Raw genomic sequence first — 12,270 nt, 5'->3', positions numbered from 1 at the left:
TAGGACACATGACACCCATCATCAAATGATCCCTCTGACTGACGTGCTGATATGCAGTAGCCCTGTCACTTTGAGTCCCTGAAAGTCTACTCTGTGTAGTGGAGTACATGAAACATGTGAAGGTCAAGGCCCACATGGGGGAGTACTTCAGAGCATAACAGATACAATGGAGATGTTCTATGATGTTGCTGCAGCTGCTACAGCAGCTCCCACTCCAAGGGCATCAAATACTGCAGCCTGGTCAGTGGCCCCGCGCTTCAAAGTTTGATGGTGTAGTGACAACAGGGTGATTTTCTCCCCGGATATTGGAGTCTGCATCCTGTACGTGAATTATTATTATTTATATATATGTATATATATATATATATATATATATATAATTTAAATTATTATGTTTTGTATTATGTATTATGTAGTATTGTTTTGTAAGTAAGTTAACAAATGTAAATGACGAAGCCCATGTTACACAACTTTTGTACTTATGTGAGTGAATGTAGATTTTTTTAACCTAAAGCATGATCTTTTCCCGAAACCCATCCAAGTAGTTTTGGAGCCTAAACCTAACCAAACTGCAACCATTTGAAAATGTTAATAACAGTCCAAAAGTTGTAAAATGTCATAATATGGGACATATACTGGATGTCAAGCGAGCATTATCTTTAATTCTGAACTCTTAGGTATTGTTGCTAACTTGGCCATGCACGTGGACAACTGACACTAGAATGGTAGGTAAAGTGTCATAGTTCGAAGCTAAAGGCCACTGACCACGTTGCAGTTTTTGACAAGTCGGGAGGGAGAATGTGTTGTGCTGTTCCCCGCATTGATTTTCTCGAGTGTATGTTCCACAAGTTCCAGCTCAGAAAACAGAGCATGAAGAAAACAAGCCCATAAAGAAGAAGGCGACACACGAGCGCTGAACACTCCTCTGTCCGTCAACGGAGCCTCTTAGGCCTTAAATAACCTTTAGACTTATTTGTAATAGCCATCTGTGCATGTGCAGTTCCGGTTTGCGCTCATTTGCACACCTGCATTTGTCAGCGCTACATGCCTTGAATGAATAAAATTAGCACATCAAAACTGAGACAAAATCTAGAGGGTTTTCCGTGGGGGTTCATGTGGCGCTGGCAGAGTAGAGATCCAGTCATCATTAGTCATCGCCACATTCAAACAGATAAAGGCCCTTCTGGACAAAAACCCCATGTATAACATCCAGTTCTCAGAGTAATGAACCCGCTCCTATTGTATGTAAACACGGCAGTGTGCACACTTATGCCCAATTATGAACGTAGGTGCGACCCTAATCTCTGTAAATGAAAGAAACCCCCCTCGCCCTACGACGTCTCAATCCTTTTATTCTAATTTACCATCCGCAATTCCTTTCAAAATGGAACAGGCAATCTAAATGGAGACCTCATTAGCATTTCATACATAACCAACAGCCTTCTGGAAAGACTATTTAGGTGTGTTTCCTGCCGACGTCCCTCCTCCTGTGTCGGGCCAGTCTGGAGAGGAATTAAGGGACGGTCAGACCACTGAATATCATTCCAGTCTTGTTCCCTTATCAATATGTGATGAGGGCCTGGAAACCAGAGATGGACGACATTTTCTCACCAGTTTAGTGAGTTGTCCTGCTGAATGTCCTTCCCTGATGTATCTGAGCGATGCCTTCCACTTGGGGATTGCATGTATCAGTGTGATCTAACACTTATTTGTACGTGTAATCACTAACACTCAGGGGTTCCTCCGGGGCTATAAAGCAGGCTTAAGGCGTTCTCTCTCTGCCACCTTTTGCTTTGTGCCACAATGAAGGATCTAATTAGTGAGGGACCCCCATCGTGTGTCTCCTCCATAAAGAATAGCTCCGTGGCTATCCCCAATAAATGAGGAGCTGAACCCTCTGTCTGTGTCACGCTGGGAGGGGCTCTTCTTTAGCAAAGCTGGTTGACCCTGTTGATGCCTGACTCTAATCAGGAGCGGTCCAGAGGGTGCCATGATGGCAATAAAACACCAAGTACACCCTCTTCTTGTCTCCGCTTTCGCCCGTCCTCCGTGTAACCCCCCCCAGCACGATGCGGAGCCCCCCAAGAGGGGCACCGAGGAGGAGGTTATAAACCATTATGAGCCAGGTTAGCCTACAGTGACAGCCCAGCTTGTTCTTCCTTCTTTGAGCAGGTCCGCGTGCTGGGCAGTCCCAGCCTCTCAACCGCCGAGCTGAATAGAACCACGGGGCTCTGGCTCCACAGAGATAGTGTTATCTGGGCCGCCACGGGGCGCCGATCGCCGCCGTGTACACACACACTCAGCGGGCGGCGCACACATGAGCCTGAGTGCAGACAAAGAAACCAACACAGGAGCAACACAAACATTACGGGCACATAATGCCGGCGCACATGTGCACAAACAGAGACAAATGCGGAAGTTCACACACATGTTTGGGGACAATGGCTGGCCTCTTTAGCCTTCAACTTGAGCCTGATAGTGACACTGATGTTCCTTTTCAAAAAGTGAAGTGACCTCTAGGCCCGCAGGCGACACAGGATCTCCACGCGGAGGCGGTTGGTCGGTCGGTTGGTCAGCGGTCACACGTCTCAGCCTCTGATCGGGCTGCAGTCCCTGCTGTTTTTAGGAATCTGAGTTATTCCACCCATTCCTGGAGATCTCCACACATGACCCCATAAGCCGCATTTCTCCCCTTTTCCTCCAGCGCTTTTCAATTAAAAAGAGATTTGAGGTGGAAAAGCACATTTTCATACAAGGCATGCAACCACAGTCCTGGAAAAAAGGGTGAGAAAATGTGCTGCGGTAAGTCCGGAGGGCGATTTTGTCGAACAGCTATGTGATGCGTCTCTTTTTTAAAAAATTTTTGCGGAGGTCGCTGTGATACGTGCAGGGTCAACGTGTCGAGTGGGCCGCCCACATGGATGCGCGCGGAGAGGAAAGAAAGCATTACATTTCACTGCATTTTTTTTTTTTACCACTAAATTCCGGACTCCACATGTTCTGTTACACCTGGATCTAACAAACACACGATGTCTGTAGAACTGGTATGAGTCGACAAAAGGCTTGATGAGATGGTCGTGTGTTGTCTCATTAAACCGATTGGACCCTGAAGCACACAGTCCAAACGTTTGATTGGCTGTAAAGAACATTAACTTAAGCTGGGACATGGTGATTGTACATCGCACTTCCTGGCCCTCAGTTATCTTCCTGAACTTCTGGCTTCTCGCGACCCTTGAAGCAGAAGTCTCCTGAATATTTCCAAACTAAGGGCGGCAAAGTTTGGGAATCCCGCCTGAGGGAAACCATTCATATCACTTCTTAAATGCTCTTTTATCAGGGCCTCTGTGATCTTTGGCTTTGATTTATGCGATGCTTCTTATCTGTTATGCATTCAGTGTCTTATTCCCCTCAAACCTTTTGGCTTCTATACCTTCCGTATGCTTCTTCGTGTTATTTTTAGCCAAGCGAGCAGTTTGCCTCTAGGGATGGCAGTGTTGGTCTGTCAGTCGGAAATATCTTAAAAACTGTTTTGCTGGGAAATTTTGTACAGGCAGTCATTGTCCACAGAGGATGAGTCCTAATGATGATGTTGATATCCTGGCTTTTCCGTGAGCACCACTGTGAGACTGACAGTTGTGATTTTTGAAAGAAAAAGTTAATGTCTCAGTGGTTATTGAGGATTGAAATAAACTTTGGTCCAGGCGGTCATGGTCCCCTGACCTTTCCACTTCCTTTATCAGGAGTGTCAAATTTTTATTTTCAGTGACAGTCTACATTGAGAATACTGTTACTGTGCTTGCCCAAACTTTCAACTATTTTTCAATGCCCAGGTATTAGATTAGCCATTCATACAATAATAGTGCAAGTAAAATTACAGTGGGAGTAAAAGCTTAGGAGTGAAGCAAGCATTGTGCTAGGTAGAACACATGCAATGAAGGGAGCTGACGAAGTCGGTATCAAGCCGACAGTTGGCGCAGGACGCTACAGAAGACAGGTAAAATCAGAAGGGAAGCAGGTGAGCAGGCCGGCAAATGAGGACAGACAAACAATTTGTGCGGTAGCCTATGTTAATGAAGGTTTAGTGCTAATTAACAAATATTACCATGCCAATACACTAAACAAACTATGCTGAAAATGGTAGATTTATACCTGCTAAACAGTAGCATATTCAACTGTTGGTATGTTAGCATGCTGACTTAGCATTTAGCCTCTTAGAGCCATTGATGAGGTTGTAGATTCTATATTGTCAGACGACAACTTGTTTGTCGCATATTGCAAATATTTAAAGTCTTGAGGAGTCATTTGTGGTGCTCGTTAGCAACTTTAAGCATGCTTATACTCTAAACACACTAAACTGAACATGTTAGACACTGTACCTACCGAACGTTTGCATATGTAACTTTAAGTTAGCAGGCCGTTAGCATTTAATCTTTCAGAGCCACTAACGAAGTTGTAGATTCTTTGTCTTGTCACATATTGCAAATGTTCCAAAAAGATTTTAACAGAAATGTTTGGTGCGATTTATAAATTGTTAGCATGCTAACACACTAAGCTGATATGGTGTATATGGTGAACATGATACGTGCATGGCATCATGATGTTCGAATGGCCAATGTGGGCACTGATGTAAGCATTCTGCTCTAAAGTACAGCTGCTAGCGTAGCAGGCTTGCTTTCTTTTTTTTCTTCTTTGGGAAGTCCTATCTAATAGATTATTAAATCACTATATATTCTAAAATCTCATCTCATTTAAATCTTTTTCTGCTTTACTAAGACCATACACCACTCTGACCTTTGTTACTCATCAAGATGAGTGACTTTGGTTGCAGTCCTGACTGTCGTGTCTCTAAAATGGTCATAGAGTTGAATACACACCTCAACAGAACAGTTTCATTGAGCAAATGTAACGCTAAAGGTAGCCTATAATTTGCTATTGTCTAATGTAGGAAATGACATTATATTGTACAGCTGTTTATACTAATGTACCCCCTCGCCAGACCTGTCTGCTGATTAATAATAAACCCTGATAGACCTTTTTATCGCCTGATTGCACACACACACACACACACACACACACACACACACACACACAGACAGCGCCAAGTCAAACAATAATCCCGACCACAGCGGCATATTGCAGTCCAACATGTGTGTCTGCTTCACGGTGACAAGTGAATACAACATGTTTTTGTGTTATTGTTCTTTCTTTAATTGACACCATTTATTGCATCGAGGCATGATTGCATTTTTACCAGCTTAAAAAAGTACAAATGAAAATAACATGGTAAGATTAGAGAGTTCGTATCAAACTTGATCAATATGATACAATAAGAAAAAATCTGGCCGTTAAGAGTTTGATTTATATGTACCTGCTCATCATCCCCCCCGAAACCAACAGTTATTATGTTCTCATCACAGATTTATGAAAAAAGAATCATACAAAAAAAAAGACACCAAAGTAATAAATGAGGACAAAAAGGGAAAATCCATCACCCAGTGACAGAAAACAGAACTTTTTTTTTCTTATCATTAATCAACACAGAAACACCAACGAACTGCATATTCCTTATGAACAAATTTGGCTAAATATAATCAACAAATGTCCAGTGTTGTATACATTTGGAGAGAAAAAAACAGGATATTCAAGCGAAAAACAAAAGACTTATTGCGGTGTTGAGTTCATTGTTCATTAAGAATCCGACGTGGACAATTACAGCATAATGCATCACTTCCATTTGTGGTCAGTAAACTTTTAGAGAAACATTTGAATTAATACGATAAAAAAAATATATCAAACTAAACAATCCCAAAAAAACAAAGCCATTCCCGCTCCCCCTAAATCTGACGCCTATCAAAGTGCATAATGTTCGACTTTCATGACATGACGAGAAGGCGATCGATTCCAGGTCTGTAGACAAATGTTCCTGCCTAGCTTCATCCTATATTACTTTTTAGTGAATATATATTAAATTGACTATATAACAAAGCCATAAATGACTGATCTCTAATCTCAGACTATGAATTTAAAGTTTCTCTCGATGTCTATCCTGGTCTTCATCTTTCATCGTCACACATCGACCGTTGCGATGAATGACTGGTTTCGCTGCGTGTTAGTAAAAAAAAAACGTTTTAATGCTAATGTAGCAAAATAGAATCCTGCCTGTCCTCTTGGTCTTGTCACAACAGTGCTTGTTTGTGGAGAGTGCTTTGAAGGGAGGGCGGTTGGGTTTTTTTCGTCTCTCGTCGACAACACCTGGTCACGTAGCCGCAGCTTGGTCCAGTCCGGCGACACGTTCTCTTGCCGTCAGCTGCCTCACATTGGTTCCAGAAAATCCAACTTGAAGGATAAAAATGTCCCTTCTCTCGTTCTTCGGCGCGCCGTAATCCCTCGCAGTTCGCGTGGAACTTTAATCTGGTTTATAAAAGTGTCTCTGTTGTGTTATCGCATGTTGCCCGCTGCTTCCTGTCATTCAATGGAAGTCAGTGGTTGGAAATAATCCCTAATCGTGTCGCCCAATTAACTTAACAGTCAGACTGATGTCTTTTTTTAAGGGAATCTTTGTCAGCTGGCATCACAGCTGCAGTTCAAGGTAGGCTTGACCTGATCGTGTTTGTATTTAAAGGGGCACTGCGCAGTTTTGGAGAAGAGGTTCGAACTCGGAATTTTAATATTTACAATATAATGAGGTAAAAACTGATATCATAACTGAACAAACGAGCCGTTCTGGTTTCCAGAACACTGTTTGGAGCTAGAGGGGTGGCAGGGTCCGCCAAATATAAACAGAGAAAAACAGTATGGAATTGTGTTGTTCCTCTAAGGTTAGTTTGTTTATTCAGTCATGAAAACAAAGAGAGGTAATTTATCTAGTTTGTTTAGTTTTTTTTAAATCATCCAATGAAGGTCTTTCTCTTCTTCTCCAACGCTACGTACTGCTCCTTTAAACAAAACGGACAAGTAAACATGACATAAAATAACTTACAAACGCACTGTATTGCAGACCGACTGGAGTGAATGAAGAAGTGTAGTTCAAAGCCCTCTGGGGGCTACTATAGGGTTGGACCAGTAATCAGAGATGTTCAGGTCAATAATTAAGGGTCAATGAGGTGTGAGGTCAAAGGTCACAGATAGGCCTCCACTCGCTCCCACGGCTGCATCTCTGTGAAGAAGCCCTCACACAGGCCGAAGTTCTGATCCAGAGTCAGGGGGATCGCGTGCACCTCCTCCTTGATCTCCTCCCAGGGCTGCAGCACCGACGCCTCGGGCTGCTCCTGGAACAGCGCGGCGGGCTCGTCGAACTGCTGCAGGTGGTGGTGGCCCTGCAGCAGCTGATCCTGCTGCGGGTGCTGCTGCGGCACGTGGAGCACGTCGCCCATGCTGACCGTGCAGTCCATGGAGGCGGCACTCAGGTCCATGAAACCGTACGACTGATGGTGGTTCAGGTGCTGGCTCTGACCCATGATGTCCCCTCCGCCACCGCCACCGCCACCGCACCACCTCCCCAGCCCAGCCGAGTGCTGCCTCCCCTGCATGGAGACCTCCATCTCGCAGCCGAGGGAGCTCAGCGCCGTGTTGATGTCCAGGTCCTCGAAGGTGCTACAGTTCCCGCTGAGGACGTCGTCGAACACGGACGCCAGGTCGAAGTCCCCCCGCAGGATGTCTGCTTTGTGGGCCTCCGTCGCCAAGAGAGGAGACTCAGTCGCCCTCATGGCCTTAATGTTGTTCTTGGAGGGCAGGTGCTTCCGTTTGCTGCCCACCTCTTGGTAGGGGAAGCCATTTTGGGTGCTGTGATAACCCTGAAGCAGCTTGCTCTGTCTGTGAGCACCACTGCTGCCGCCGCTGCTGCTGCTGCTGTTGTAGTGGTTAGCAGACATCCTCCTGCGTTTGAAGATGCCGTTGACGAACATGTCAGCGTACTGCGGATCGATCTGCCAGAAGCCCCCCTTCCCCGGCTCGTCTTTCTGTCGGGGGACCTTCTTGAAACACTTGTTGAGCGACAGGTTGTGGCGAATCGAGTTCTGTGACAAGAAAGAGAGAGAGAGAGAGAGAAAAGGGTAATTAACAGGATCCCATTGGCTTTGAGCAAAAATTTGAGTTAGCCATGCAAAAAACCGAATGTGCCAGTTTGTCTTTGTAAGGGAGACGAGAAGCGCTGAGGAGGAGGAGGGGGAGGAGGGGGGGAGGATGAGGGGGGGGGGGGAGGGGTGTATTATTGTTGTTTGTATAGGAAAGCAAATGTACCTAATGAGGCTTTCTAGTAGCAGGCAAGCTCTGCGCATTTCAAACATGATCAGCTGTGCTTAGCTGCCATCTCTCTCAGGAGCCCTCATTAACACAAGCACGCACGCACACACGCACACACACACACACACACACACACATTAGAGTGCTTTCTTCACCGCACCATCATTCCCCTCAGACAAAAAAAAAAAAAAAAAAAACTGTATGAGCACTCTTCTTCTCTTGGAAGATCGAAATTTCTAAGTGCCTTTCATTAAAGGGGCACTACGTGGTTTTTGGAGAAAGAAATTCAAACTCGGATTTGGAATATTTATAGAAAAAAAAAGAAATATTTATCTTTTCCATAACGGGGGAAGAACGAGCTGTTCTCAGAGGAAAATAAAGTCCCCAGAACAATGTTTGAAGCTAGAAAGGTGGCAGGGTCCGCCACATATAAACAAAGCGAAACAGTGTGAAATTGTGCTGTCCTTTAAGTTTGTCTGTTTGTTCTCTTGAGAAAACAAATAGTCTGTTATTTACTTTGTTTAGACACAAAAAGAACAAGTCAGTAAAGATCTTTCACTTCTGAATATACTGTCTGTCGAAAAAACGACTCAGTGCACCTTTAAACCTTTAAAAAGGGCAATATGTCATTTTAGAGAAGGAATTCAAACTTGGAATTTTTATATTTACAATATCAATGAGGTAATAGTACAAAGTCAGAAATATTGATCCTCTGACTGAATAAACAAGCTTTTTAGCTGAGGAAAAAAAGGTTTGGAGGTATACAGGTGGCAATGAAGAGAGTTTGCTTATTTAGTTTGTCAGTCTTTTAAAAAACTACACAGTGCCCCTTTAAAGAAGACTCGTCCAAGGCTGGGATCAGTCTGTGGACATGCTGGAGGCACTTCTGATGATTTAGATACAAAGACGCCCCTGTGTGATGTCTGGTGGAGACACTGGGATCAGTTGCTCCCTCCTTCTCCTCCTCAGCTCGCCATTTATCTGACTCATCAATAATAGAAGGAGAGCGAGGCGCTCTGGTTACCTGCCAGCTGGGCTCCGCGTGTCTGTAGTAGCAGAAATTCTCCGTTATCCAGTTATAGATGGTGGACAGAGTCACTTTGGGCTGCTTGCTGGCCTGCATGGCCATGCAGATGAGCGAGGCGTAAGAGTAAGGCGGTTTGACTTTCGGGTTGGTCTTGTAGTCGACCTCCACAGGCGGGCTGGCCTGGATGGGGATCTGCGGGTAGCCGCTCCCCGGGTGCGCGCAGGTGGAGAAGCTCGGCGCCGCGCCGGTGGTGGAGTCGCTGCCGGAGGTGACGGGGCTCCCGAGGTACGGAGGCATCCCGGTGGCGGCGGTGTCCCCGGCCGGCGGGCTGGACGGAGAGTCGGTGCCGCCTCTGGGGAAGCCGAGCCGCTTGAGGCAGAGGTGCTGCTGGGAGGACGGGCAGCCCGGCCCGGCTCCGTTGGGTGGCTCCGGGTCCGCGCTGATGATGGAGAAATTCTGGAGCCAGTGGAGGCTGGTGAGGCTGTCGTCCATGGGGCCGGAGTCGGACCCGGTGAGCTGATCCTCCGGGTAAACCTCCAGCCATTTCTCCTTAAACTTGTTGGCGATGTCGGGGCTGGTGAGGACCGGCATCCTGGCTTCGTGAGGGCTGAAGATGTCCAGAAGGTCTTCAAAACGGCATTTAAAAGTTCTGTTTTATCCTGCGGTCGAAGGAGGGAAAGTAAAGATTAGGTACATGTCAAATAAACCACCGGGAATTGAAGAGTGTTTGGTTCAAAATATCCCAAAGCAGACGCCAAGTGATGCGTAATGCGCCTACCTCCGGTGCAGCCTTTCTGGAGGAGGATCTTCTCTTGTGTGCACCTGTTGCAGTCCGTTCCTGCCTCTCCTCTCCTCTCCTCCCCTCCCCTCCCCTCCTCTCCTCTCCTCCCCTCCTCTACAATCCTCTCCTCCTCTCCTCTCCTCCCCTCTCTAGTCTCCTCTCCAAGGACTCAGCGGCGCATCCAGTCTCTGCGCAACAAGTGCGGCGGGGGGAGGGAGGAGGAGGAGGCCGATGAGCATCCAGCCGCAGCTCTTTTGGAGGTAAAAAAAAAGAACGAAAAAGAAACGGAGTCAGGACAGATCCATGCCGACTCAGAGCGAAGCAGGCTCGGTTTGAGTGTCTGCAGGAGGTCGAGACGCGTGAATGTGCGGGAGATCCAAGAGAAGTCGCTCGTAAAGCCCCGAGAGACTGCCCACCGTCCCTTTAAACGCCCGAGGGGGGTTTCTGATTGGCTGGCTATCCTTGCCTCGCTCCTTCAGGTTTCACTTTAACTCTCTCTCTCTCTCTCTCTCTCTTTCTCTCTCTCCACACACGCTCACTCAAAAGGAGCGGCCCTCTGCTGAATGTGAGTGTACTACAGGTTCACCGCAGCAGTCAGTGTGTAATGTGACCTCTGTGGCGCGCGTCACGGCCCCTTCGGTCCCCGCTGGCGCTGAAAAACACGCGCCACGCATCCCGCTCACAGGAGCGCAGCCCACCTCACCCGACCAGCCAGTGTTTGTCATTCCTTCACACTGTGGACGGTCTACCTGTCAGCGGGTTCCGACTTAATCCTTTTTGCAAATGCGCACTGTTTCAAAACAAATACCTTGTTAATGTATGGAAGATAAGCTGAGACAGAAGTTAAAGGACAAGTCTGCCCCACCAAAAAGAAGAGAATTCAGTCATTATCTCTGCTGACGGAAAGTTAGGGGGAAGTTTTGTAGTGCACAAACATTCATGAGCCTCAGAGTGAAAAAAAACGTTCTCCTAAACAACTTAAGTAGATGGGGACTTGTTTTAAAATGTGAAAAAAACAAACAAACACATAAACTAACAAAATGTTTCCATTTAACTCGGCTGGCTGTCCGCCACCTTTGTACCTTCAAATAGTGAATACATATTATTTATAGAGTTTGTATGATTAACTCAAGATTGTAAATATAAAAAATCTGTGTTTTAATTTCTTCTCCAAAACTACACAATGCCCCTTTAAAGGGGCACTATGTAGTTTTGGGGAAGACATTTTAACCAGAAGAAGATTTCTTACCCCTAAACAAACTGAATAAACAAACTGACCTTAAAGGGCAACACAATGTCATACTGTTTTACTTTGTTTATATGTGGCGGACCCTGCCACCTTTCCGGATTCAAACAGTGGTCTGGAGACCTTATTTTCCTCTGAGACCATCTTGTTTTGTTTTTTTGTTATAGTTAGATAAGCTTAAAGCGTTGGCAGCTAGACATCTGTGTGCGCGAACTTGTCCTCAAGTTGAGTAAATAACATATTTTCAAATAGAGTACACAATGACTGGATTTTCATTTTTGGTTGGACTTGTCCTTTAGAGGATGTGTCACTGTTTTGTCAATGTTTTGATTTCCTGTCACTTCTCATGTAGCATGTCGGATATTGAATGATGCCCGGTCATGCTGGTCCGGCAAAAGCAACCTTTTTATATTTGACATTCTTTTAAGAAAATGAACAAAAGGAAATGTCCAACTGCAATCAACATGCACCCAGCATACTGTCAGGTTCTGTAGAGCTTCAGTTTTAGCTGACTTTATACGTGCGGGTAGATTTGGTTGGCAGTTAACTGTAACTGTAGTGCAACATTCATTCTGTGTGTGGAGGTGAACAGCAACCATGTAGAAACACTGCCGCTCAGTGGATTATTACTGCATTGCAAGTACACCAGACTTGATGAGCACTGACGGCACATGGGTTTGGAAAAGTTAACTCTAAGGAGGAGGGACACGGTTGGCAAATGTCCCTACTCTTATTTCCTCGGATGCAAAGTTTCCTGGCTTTCCTCAAATGTCACGTCCGACTTTTCCATCCCGTTCCTCGTACGTTTGCTCTGTTTTCTGTTCAAGGGAGAGATGTGGCCAGCCATGTCAGACAAACAGAAGTCACTTGTTACACGGTGAAATCTGATAAAGTGATCCTACTTAACAAACATACTGGAAACCATTACTTTAAATGTACTGCTTTTTTTTTTTAAAGTAAAGTCAACTTTTAAAA

General features: G+C 45.5%; 1 protein-coding gene across 1 annotated transcript; it reads right to left on the bottom strand.

Moving 5' to 3' along the window:
- Positions 1-5,184: 5,184 nt before the first annotated feature.
- On the bottom strand, positions 5,185-10,553 carry foxj1b (forkhead box J1b). Its single transcript, XM_030399222.1, has 3 exons — positions 10,047-10,553; positions 9,266-9,927; positions 5,185-8,015 (listed from the first exon to the last, which is right to left on the bottom strand). Exons 2-3 carry the CDS (start codon positions 9,857-9,859, stop codon positions 7,119-7,121), a joined length of 1,491 nt encoding a protein of 496 aa, XP_030255082.1. The 5' UTR covers positions 9,860-9,927; positions 10,047-10,553; the 3' UTR covers positions 5,185-7,118.
- Between the last annotated feature and the right edge of the window lie 1,717 nt (positions 10,554-12,270).

The sequence above is a fragment of the Sparus aurata genome, chromosome 20 (genome assembly GCF_900880675.1).
Source record: "Sparus aurata chromosome 20, fSpaAur1.1, whole genome shotgun sequence".
Classification (NCBI taxonomy): Eukaryota; Metazoa; Chordata; class Actinopteri; order Spariformes; family Sparidae; genus Sparus; species Sparus aurata.
This window is presented reverse-complemented; position numbering and strand designations above follow the sequence as displayed.

Coding starts and splice junctions, on each gene's coding strand:
- foxj1b (XM_030399222.1), bottom strand. CDS start 9,859: ATGCCGGTCCTCACCAGCCCCGACATCGCCAACAAGTTTAAGGAGAAA. Junction 8,016..9,265: donor ACGCGGAGCCCAGCTGGCAG/GTAACCAGAGCG, acceptor TTCTTGTCACAG/AACTCGATTCGCCACAACCT.